The 10,609-nt window shown below is 55.2% G+C and overlaps 1 protein-coding gene across 2 annotated transcripts in view; it reads left to right on the forward strand.

The window, feature by feature from the left end:
- PNPLA7 (patatin-like phospholipase domain containing 7) overlaps positions 1-10,609 on the forward strand; it is an 88,235-nt gene that overhangs the window by 1,214 nt on the left and 76,412 nt on the right. Inside the window, exons 2-8 of one of the 2 annotated variants that reach the window (XM_011957225.1) lie at positions 1,960-2,034; positions 2,213-2,300; positions 2,697-2,776; positions 4,798-4,889; positions 5,041-5,181; positions 5,811-5,970; positions 7,897-7,977. In XM_011957225.1, the coding sequence (XP_011812615.1) occupies positions 1,960-2,034; positions 2,213-2,300; positions 2,697-2,776; positions 4,798-4,889; positions 5,041-5,181; positions 5,811-5,970; positions 7,897-7,977 (717 nt within the window). The remainder of the gene's footprint in view (positions 1-1,959; positions 2,035-2,212; positions 2,301-2,696; positions 2,777-4,797; positions 4,890-5,040; positions 5,182-5,810; positions 5,971-7,896; positions 7,978-10,609) is intronic. The other variant, XM_011957226.1, reaches the window with a different exon arrangement.

Raw genomic sequence — 10,609 nt, forward strand, 5'->3', positions numbered from 1 at the left:
CCCATGGGCATTGCCTGAGGCCTTGTCTTTTCTTCTCCTAAAGTCACAGTTGCTAATTCCAGTTTCCCCTTAGGACTTTGCCTGATGGTTTTGCTTAGAATCTTTTTCCTTCTTTCCTTTTTATTTTTTCCCCAAGACGGAGTCTTGCTCTGTCACCCAGGCTGGAGTGCAATGCTGTGATCTTGGCTCACTGCGGCCTCCGCCTCCTGGGTTCAAGCGATTCTCCTGCCTCAGCCTCCCCAGTAGCTGGGACTACAGGCACGCGCCACCACACCCGGCTAATTTTTGTATTCTTAGTAGAGGCCAGGTTTCACCATGGTGGCCAGGCTGGTCTCGAACTCTTGACTTCATGATCTGCCTGCCTAGGCCTCCCAAAGTGCTGGGATTACAGGTGTGGGCCACTGTGCCGGGCCCTAGAATCTTTTTCTTAGTCTAACATCTGTAGCCACATCACGAAGGCCTTTTTTCCTAAACCAGAAAACTAGACCCATTAAAGCAACAGTGAAAAGCTAGAAAAGGCTGAGCTGCTCCACTGCAGGAGAGCGTGTGACCAGCTCATGGGCCATTGTGTGATAGGCCTTCCTTGGAGAATGTGTCCCAGAAGCGGCTGCTGGGCTCAGAGGGACTCACTTCGCTTCCTTAAGTGAAGGACATGGTCGTAGGTGCTTCTGTGCACCCCACTGATTGAGAGTGAGCGTAGGGGTGCCCCTGTCCTGAAGCAGAAGCTCCCAGGGCTTGTATTTGCCTTCTGAACCAAGTTCAAAGGGCTCAGCTTTCTGGGCACATCCTCATTCTGTCTTGGTGCAGAATTGTCTTTGAAATACGTTTCTGAGTGCTCTTCCGACTTCCCTGGATTTTCTTTTTTTCTTTTTTTTTTTTTTGAGACCGAGTCTCGCTCTGTCGCCCATACTGGAGTGCAGTGGCACAATCTCGGCTCACTGCAAGCTCCGCCTCCCGGGTTCACACCACTCTCCTGCCTCAGCCTCCCGAGTAGCTGGGACCATAGGCGCCGCCACCACGCCCGGCTAATTTTGGAATTTTTAGTAGAGACGGGGTTTCACCGTGTTAGCCAGGATGGTCTCAATCTCCTGACTCGTGATCTGCCCGCCTCAGCCTCCCAAAGTGCTGGGATTACAGGCGTGAGCCACCGTACCCGGCCCCTCCCTGGATTTTCTGACATGGATGGGAGTCCTGCTTCTCTGTAGCGGGAGACAGGGGTGGGTGCTGCTTTAGGCCTCGGCTCTTGTATGGAAACTTGCAGGCTGAACCAGCGACCTCGCCTGCCCTATCCAGTTCCTGGCTGCCTGGGAGGAAGATGTGATGCCAGCAGGAATGGAGAGGGCTGCCTTGTCTGGCTGGTGTCTTCTTGTTTTCTCTTTCACTTCTTGGGGAACCAGCAGTGTCCTCTGCTGTCGCTCACTCAGCATCCTGTCCTCACCTTCTCTTTCCTCCCTCCTGTGGACCTGGACTTCTGAAATCCCGCTGCTCCAGGAGATGGCAGCACACAGAGCCTTCTCGGCCTCCCTCTCGGCCGCCACTGCCTCCTTGCCTGGCATGTGAACTGGTGTTAAATGTTCTCAGAATCCAGATGGCTCATAGGGGTTTCAAGCACTGTTCCTGCTGGGGCTGCGGGGACACTGAGAGGGGGGTTGGCCTCCCCTGTGGCCGGGCCTGCTCCCTGAGACCTGCATCCCAGGGATCGTGTCACCAGCATGCAGGTGTGTTAGTGATGGCCCTGCCCTGCTGTGTGCCAGTGACTGAGGAAGCCAGATTGCTCTCTGAATGCTTTGTAGCAGGGGGCTCAGAGGACCCCAGCACCCCGGGCGAGATCACTGCTTGCTGGAAGTCTCCGGGGCTGCTGACTTCTCTCCTAACTCCCAGCTCTCCTCTTGCTGCTCTGAGCAGGTCTGGGCTGGGAAGCCCATCCATGCCCCCCTGACCCTATGTTCTCTGCTGCAGACTGGCTTCTGCCTGGGCACCGCTCTGCACTCTTGGGGGCTGTGGTTCACGGAGGAAGGTTCACCGTCCACCATGGTAATCACCTCACGCTTCCCTGGGGCCAGACCTGGATGGGCCGTGGCCTTTTTCGCCCCTCCCTGCCCCCATCCCCTGGCTCATTCCTGCCAGCCTGTGGTTGGAGTGGGGGCAGGCTTAGGGCTAGGGTTAGTTTTGTGGCCTTGCTGATGGGCACCATGTCTCCACTCTTGGCCAGCTGGCGGGGATTGCGGTTGGAGCCCTCCTGGCCCTGGCCTTGGCTGGTGTTCTCATCCTTTTCACGTTCAGAAGGCTTAGCCCATTTCGTGAGTATCTTGGTTCTGACTCTGGCCTGGGGGGTTGGGGGAAAGCGTGGGTGCCTTGGGATGTGTTCTGAGCCCCTGGGAGGGGTCCTCAAGTCCACGGTGGGTTTGGCTAGAATCCAGTGGCCCATCTGGGCTCAGGCTGAGCACGTCGGTTCCAGGAAGCCAAGTCTGTTCAGAGCCCTTTCTGTTCTCCTCTCCTGAGCAAGGCTTCAGTGGGAAGAGGGGAGAGCTCCCTTTGTTGGAGACGAGCCTGTCACCCAGGCCCTCTTCCCTCATATTGTCTGAGTATGGCCAGGTACTGGCGGGGACGAGAGTACTGACTGTGCCACACCTGCATGTCCAGGACCAGGCCTGTGCCACGGCTCTGCCTCAGGCCATCTCTTCATTCCCCTTCAGGACAAGCACAGCCCACTCCTCAGTACCGGTTCCGAAAGAGAGACAAAGTGATGTTTTACGGCCGGAAGATCATGAGGAAGGTAGCTGGTGCTTGGGGCCCCAGGTTGCACATGGCTTCCCGGAGCAGGCCCCTGTGGGAGGGACCCCTCCTGCTGCAGGCTCCCCCGAGTCCGGGCAGTGCTTGGCGTGTGCTGCCGTGTCCCCGGCTTCCCAGCTCTGCCACCAGGCTCAGGGTTTGGGGAACATTATAAATCATGCCCAATAGTGTCTGCTTCCTCCAGCCGAATCCAGCGCGTTTTACCCAGAAATAACCCCCCACCCTCTCAGGCCTCAACTCCCCCTGGCCTGAAGGGGCAGCTCTGGGAATGTCTGTGGTGGACAGTGGCCGCAGGGGAGAGAAGGTCCTGTCTGCCCCCAGAGTGGATGTTTATTTTAACAAGAAATGAGAACAGAAAGCTGCTTTGTAAGAACATCGCTGGGGCCCGGTGGGTGCAGAGGGCCTCACGCTCTGCCAGAGGTTTCTGACTCTGGTGCTGAGGTTGGAGGTCTCTGCCAGGCTTTGGGGTGCTGGACTGAGGACAGAGTCCATCCCCTGGGATTGGAGGGGCTAAGTTCCCTGGTTACTGGCATGTGTGATCTAAGCTAAAAGCTGCGTGGCTCACTTTGAGTGTCTGGGTGGTTCCGGAACCTAGACACAGATCCCTGGGCCGGGGCTCAGGAATCCGAGTTCAGCAAGCCCCGATCTGGGGAATAAGCAGTCTTGGTTTAACCCTTCCTGGTCTTTGGCCAGTTGAGTTGCCAGTGGCCTCCCCTGGCCGCCTCCTTGCACTCCTGAAGGACCCAGGAAGTGCTCAACAGACCACCCAGAAGCTTCACAGAAACCACACAGACTGATCCCTTTAAAGCAATCTTTGTTACCTTTCTCTGGTTGTACAACTAATTCATGTTCTTCACAGAAAATTGAAAAACTCAGCCGGGCGCGGTGGCTCACGCCTGTAATCCCAGCACTTTGGGAGACTGAGGTGGGCCGATCATGAGGTCAGGAGTTTGAGACCAGCCTGGCCAACATGGTGAAACCCCATCTCTACTGAAAATACAAAAAGTAGCTGGGCGTTGTGGTGGGCACCTGTAATCTCAGCTACTCGGAAGGCTGAGGCAGGAGAATCGTTTGAATCCGGGAGGCGGAGGTTGTGGTGAATTGAGATCGTGCCACTGCACTGCAGCCTGGGCAACAAGAGCAAAACTGCATCTAAAAAAAAAAAGAAAGAAAGAAAGAAAGAAAATTGAGAAACTCAAGAGGGGAGGGAGTGGGTGTCTGTCTGTGGCTCATCTGTTCTCATCAGCGTTAAGTGCTGTGAAAGGGCAGACGAGTTAGGGCTGCTGTACGCTGGGTCTGGAACAGCCTTGGGTGGCCGGGACAGGGCGCGGGGCGATCTGGAGCAGAGTGGAGGCGATCTGTTGAGTGTCGACCATCATCCAGTGGCCCCACAGAGGACTGGGAAGTGGAGGGCCTGGGAGGAAAGCCGCGAGGCCGACAGCTCTGGACCGAAGGGCAGCAGGCAGTGGTGCCCGAGTGAGGTGGTCCTGCCAGCATGCAGGGTATGACCCAGGCCTCCGCTGTTCCGGGCAGTCAAGCAGGCACTGCCTGAGAAAAGGGAAGAAGGCTGTTCCAGATATGGGACAGAGTGGGCAGTGGCCCCAGGTCACAGGGGAAGTGCTGGGGGGAAGGTCGGTGGGGACAGTGGCGGAATTTTAAAGGGTTATAGGAAAGGGTTGTGTTGAACAGCACGAAAGCAAAGGATGGAGTGGCTGTCAGCCTTCGGGGCAGCGGGGCCAGCCGGCATGAAGCCCTGGAGCTCTGGAGGGTTGGCTATTTGGGGACAGTGAGGATGATCCCAAGGATGTGTGGGGCTGTATCACTCACCGCCAACATTCCCTCACAGGCCAGGCGGGGTGGGGAAATGGCACAGCCAGACCCCAGGAGCTGAAGCTGGGCCTGCAGGAGGCTCACAGGCAGGTTCTGAGGACTGACCCCCGTGACAAAGAGCTTGGACCTTGTGACTTGCAGGGTCAGTGCCTGGTGTCTCCCTTGGCTCTGCAGGTGACCACGCTCCCCAGCACCCTGGTGGAGAACACTGCGCTGCCCCGGCAGCGGGCCAGGAAGAGGACCAAGGTGCTGTCTTTGGCCAAGAGGTACTGAGTGTCCTTCAGACCACATCCTGCCTGGGGTGCCCCCCACGGTGCTGGCCTCCCCAACCCTGAGCTGCCTGGCGTGTCGGCTGCTGACGCTGTGGGTTTTGAACCCGCCTGGTCTGCTCAAGGCTAATGTGTCTCTGCCTCGTAGGATTCTGCGTTTCAAGAAGGAATACCCGGCCCTGCAGCCCAAGGAGCCCCCGCCCTCCCTGCTGGAGGCCGACCTCACGGAGTTTGACGTGAAGAATTCTCACCTACCGTCGGAAGTTCTGTACATGCTGAAAAATGTTCGGTAAGAGCGGGGATGAGCCCCGAGGGCTGCTGCAGCTCCCGTCCTCCCGAGCTTCTCACTGGGGACTGGCTCCAGCTTGGCTGTCTTGTGTTGGAGGATGGTTGGCAAAGCCCATCGTGGGGCTACTGGTGTCTGTGCCCCGTGGCAGGGCCTCGTGGTCTGCTGGCTCCTTCACCAGGTCTTTCTTGTTCTGTTGAACAATTTCCTAGTGTTTCATCTTCAGCAATGAACCCAGAGCAAGAGCGAGAACGGTGTGGTGGATCCAAAGTCTGGAGCCTGGGTTCTGCTCCGTGCTCCCGTCTTGCTGACTGGCCCCTGGACTGCACCCTTTCCACTCCCTGGCCCAGCTCACCATCCTGGAGGCCACCTTTGCCTTCCTCCCGTGTGCGTGTGGCTCAGGTTCACGGGTCAAGAAGTTCTCTGAGCTGATGGAAAACAGGCTCATGGGAATTTCAGAAGTTGACAGTTGTGTTTGGCAGTGATGCCGTGTGGTTTGTTAGTCAGCCGTGTGGACCCACAGCACAAGGCCTGGCGCCAGTGGGGTCGGTGGCCGTGAGCTCTCGAGACTCTGGCAGAGACCGTCCTCCTCCCCTGGAAGGCCGTCCCACAGCGCCCTCTGGCTCTTGCAGGGTCCTGGGCCACTTTGAGAAGCCGCTGTTCCTGGAGCTTTGCAAACACATCGTCTTTGTGCAGCTGCAGGAGGGGGAGCACGTCTTCCGGCCCGGGGCGCCAGACCCCAGCATCTGTGTGGTGCAGGACGGGCGGCTGGAGGTCTGCATCCAGGACGCTGTGAGTCGCAGGGTGGCGGGGCACTCACCTCCATGTCTGTCATCTCAGGTTCTAAAACTTTTCCCACTGAAAAGCGAGGCAAAATTTTGATTTTAGTTTCTTTGGGGGAAAACTCACCATTTTAATTTTTATTACATTTTATTTAATTTCTTGAGACAGGGTCTCACTCTGTCACCCAGGCTGGAGTGCAGTGGTGTGATCTCAGCTCACTGAGGCCTCGATTTCCTGGGCTCAAGCGATCCTCCTGCCTCAGCCTCTCGAGTGGCTGGGATTACAGGTGTGTGTCACCACGTCCGCCTCACTTTTAAAATTTTTTTGTGGAGATGGAGTCTCACTTTGTTGCCCAGGCTGGTCAGCAATTCCTGTGCTCAGGCAACTCTCCCTTCTTGGCCTCTCAGAGCACTGGAACTGCAGGCATGAGGCCTGGGCCTGGCAACTGTTTTAAATGTTTCTTCCAAGTCCTCGGAGTACTCCCTTTGATGGTTTCGTAGTAAGTCACTGTATTGATTTGCCATGATCAATTGAGCCCTTGCTCTATTTTCAGGTTTCTAACAAAATTAAATTATTTTAATTGTAAGAAAATAATTAAGGCCATGGTGGGAAGATCTCCTGAGCCCACAGGTTAGAGACCAGCTTGGACGACACAGTGAGACTCCATCTCTACAAAAAGCAAAAAATAATTTTCCAGGCATGGTGGTAGCACCTGTGGTCCCAGCTACCTGGGGGCTGAGGTGGGAGGATCGCTTGAGTCTGGGAGGTCGAGGCTGCGGTGAGCTGTGTTCACGCCACCGCACTGCGGCCTGGGCGACAGAGCGAGACCCTGTCTCAAAAAAAAAAAAAAGAAAAAAAATTCAGGTATGAATCCATGTAGGAGCTCAATACTTGTTTCCTGCCTCTGTTAAATTCTGCCCTTGGAATCGCTGCTCAGGGGTGGGTGCTGGGCCAGACCCTGCCGTGGCCTCTTCGGCATGTGTTGCTCCCCCGGAGGGTGGTGTGGCTTTGTCTGTCCGGGCAGTTGCGACCCAGACTTCGCATTGCTTGTTCTCATTTAAAGCACACACTTAGCAAACCCTGGGCTTTGTGTGATTATCACCCTGACCTGCAGGGCTCCCGCCAACTGTGGCCCCGGCAGTGGGCACCGACCCCATGCCAGCTCTGGCACAGCCTGTCGGGGTTTCTAGACCAAAAGTACTGCTGGGCAAAGTGTTTGATTCTCAGGTTTGTCGCTTCGTCTGTGGCTGGACTTGATGGGTCATTGGGAGGGAAAGGGGCTTGGTTCCCCCATCTGGGGAAGCTGGAGCCAGTAGCTTCTGGGGATGGGGCCGCCCAGCTGGTGAAGCAGAGGCTTTTGTTGCTGCTCGTGCGGGACCTCCTGAAGGACCAGAACCCGTGTCCCTCTGGCCTGGACTAGATGGGAGGGGCTCATGGAGGGGACTGGGGCCAGATTTGGGCAACTTCATAAAGAATTTTCCTGGATCAAGCTGAGATGAAGTGCTTACATTGTTAAATCACCAAAATAGTGTGGTTTCTTTTCTTTTTTTAACCTGATGAAAAATTATATCAAAGTTCTGGAATTTAGGCTGGTAATAATTGAATTGGTCCTCGGAGCCCTTACAGTTAGTTCAGCAAACAAACAGGCTCTGCGAGCTTTTGCCTCAGTCCCCACACTGGAGATGAGTTGTGGGATGGAGAGGCGGGTCTCCGCCTTCGTCTCTGTTTTCCTTGCCGCTGCTTCCTGCGCGTTGTACCCCTGAGGCCAGCGGGTCCGTCTCGTCCCCTGCCCTCCATCCGAGTCACTTGCTGCTGTCATGGCGCCTCAGAGGTGCAGGCCCGTGGCCCCACTGCGCTGGGCTGAGCTGAGCCTCCGCCATGCCCTTCCGTCACGGCCCGGGACCTGATGGCGCCCACTCTGCTTTTCAATCACAGGATGGCACCGAGGTGGTGGTGAAAGAGGTTCTGGCGGGAGACAGCGTCCACAGCCTGCTCAGCATCCTGGACATCATCACCGTGAGTCCCCCGCTGCCTGGCCCTCAGAGCGCCCCTGGGTCAGCCCGGGAGGCCTGGTTTTTTCTGTCTTGCCTGGGCAGCTGGCAGTGGTTAAAGGCCAGTTCTCTACAGTGACGTGAGGGGAGCGGGGTTTGGTCCAGGAAGGAGGAGGGAGCTTCATTCTGGCCACAGTGCATTGAAGAATAGCCGGGCACGTGGTTAAGGGTTTTAGTTGTCTCTTAAATGACTGTTTTTGAACTGGGCAATAAATGCACAAAGCATCGTACAGGGAAGGTGTTTCTCCTCTCCTCAGGCCCAAGGCCCTCCCGGGGGACCTGCCGCCCCGTTTCCTGCAGGTCCTGCTGGGCTCTTCCCTGCTGGCGCCGTGTTTCTGTGACTCCCAGTCTTTTGCTTTTCGTTGTTGCAGTGAATGGTCTCCTGTGCCCATCGTTTCCGGTACTGGAGCCTGATCTGTGGGATAAATCCTAGGGTGGACTTGCTGGGTCCCAGGAGATGCACACTTGTAATTTTGAAAGGTGCTGCCAGGCCGAGCATGGTGGCTCACACCTGTAATCCCAGCACTTTGGGAGGCCGAGGTGGGTGGATCACGAGGTCGAGAGATTGAGACCAGCAAGGCCAACATGGTGAAACCCCATCTCTACTAAAAATACAAAAATTAACTGGGTGTAGGGGCGGGCGCCAGTAATCCCAGGTACTCGGGAGGCTGAGGCAGGAGAATCACATGAACCCGGGAGGTAGAGGTTGCAGTGAGCCAAGATCAGGCCACTGCACTCCAGTCTGGGCAACAAGAGTGAAACTGTCTCAAAAACAAATAAATAAATAAATAAATAAAAATCATGTATCATGTTGTCTCATGATTTTTAACTTTTTATTATGGGACAGTTCAAAAATGTGCAAAAATAGTAAAATCACCCCATGTGCCCAACATTCACGAGGATTCTCATTTTTTAGGCAGGGTTTCGCTCTGTTACTTAGGTAGTGGCATGATCTTTGCTCATTGCAACCTCCGCCTCCAGGGCTCAAACGATTCTCTCACCTCAGCTTCTGAAGTAGCTGAGACTGCAGGCGTGCACCACCACACCTGGCTAACTTTTTATTTTTTTGTAGAGATAGAGATGAGGTTTTGCCATGTTGGCCAGGCTGATCTTGAATTCCTGGGTTCAAGTGAGAGCCTACCTCAGCCTCCCAAAATGCTGGGATTACAGGCCTGAGCCATCATGCCAAGTCATTAACTAGAAGTTGTTTTTTTGTTTGTTTGTTTTTGTTTTTGTTTTTGTTTTTTTGAGAGGGAGTCTTGCTGTGTTGCTCAGGCTGGAGTGCAGTGGCACCATCTTGGCTCACTGCAGCCACCATCTCCCAGGTTCAAGTGATTCTCCTGCCTCGGCCTCCTGAGTACCTGGGATTACAGGAATGCGCCATCACACCTGGCTAATTTTTGTATTTTTAGTAGAGATGGGGTTTCACCATGTTGGCCAGGCTGGTCTCTAACCCCCAACCTCAAGTGATCCGCCCGCCTCAGCCTCCCAGAATGCTGGGATTCCAGGCCTGAGCCACCACGCCTGTCCCATTAACTGGAATTTAATGTCTGTTTAGTCTTTTTTTCTTTGAGTAAAACCTACATGCAGTGAAACAAATCTTTGGTGTCCATTAGCTGAATTTTGCTAAATGCCTGTCAACTCAAAAGAGGTGTCTGATTTTAATCTTACTCTTTTGAGTTATACCTTTTGCATTCATTGTTAGCTGTGTATCGAGGTAACTTCTACCTCAGTTTCTCTAGCCTTCGTTAGGAGAGTTTTCCGGAGCTCACCAGAACCCTGGCTCGGATGCATTCAGGCAGAGCCAACCGCTAGGTCCTTGCATGAAACCTTGCACCGGAGCCTGGGTGGTGTCCTCTGATCCCATCCTACGTGCCTCTGCTCAGAAAGCACGTAACAAGCTGCAGCCAGACATTGGGGTGTCCAGGGTGCTCACTCTGCTCCCCAGCAGATGGGGCCTGGGGTGGAGGCATGGATGGGACCTTGGCATCTCATTGTGTTCCCTGGGACCTGTGTATCCTCGTGAGACGCGTGGCCTGTGCTGGGGAGGCCGCCAGCCTGGGGAGGGAGAGGACACCCACTTCCTTGGAGCTGCCATTAGAAGGCCGGTGCTCATCTTCGAGGGAGCGCCCAACATGGCTTGGGCAGAGTGGGGTCCCGGCCACCAGACCCACCTCTGTGCGCCTCTTTGGAGCCTCTGGTTAGTGTGTCTCTGGAGCTATGGTGGGCTTCTCAGGGAGTCCTGGATGTGTAAGGGGTACCGGTGGGCCTGAGAAAAGCTGGGAAAGGACTAGAGGAGCTTTGGTCTATGTGGATGTAAACCTGTTCGGCGCGGGGCGTCAGTGTGCGTCCCACCTTGGATGATTCGTTTCTCTTTAAGCAAAAAGTAGCTTCACTGGGGTAGAGGCTTTCTCCGTTATTTCTTGTTCTTTCTGATCTTGATCTTGTTATGATATTCAAGTTGGGCCTCACTTATCACAGCGCAGCGATGCCTGTGGCAGGAGAGGGGAGCTGTGTGCTGAGACGGGCCGAGTTCCTCTCGGCCACTGTGACCTGTCTCGTCCGCATTGGTGTCACAGCCCCTCTCCCTCAGGGGC

Source organism: Colobus angolensis, unplaced genomic scaffold (assembly GCF_000951035.1).
Source record: "Colobus angolensis palliatus isolate OR3802 unplaced genomic scaffold, Cang.pa_1.0 Scaffold44, whole genome shotgun sequence".
Classification (NCBI taxonomy): Eukaryota; Metazoa; Chordata; class Mammalia; order Primates; family Cercopithecidae; genus Colobus; species Colobus angolensis.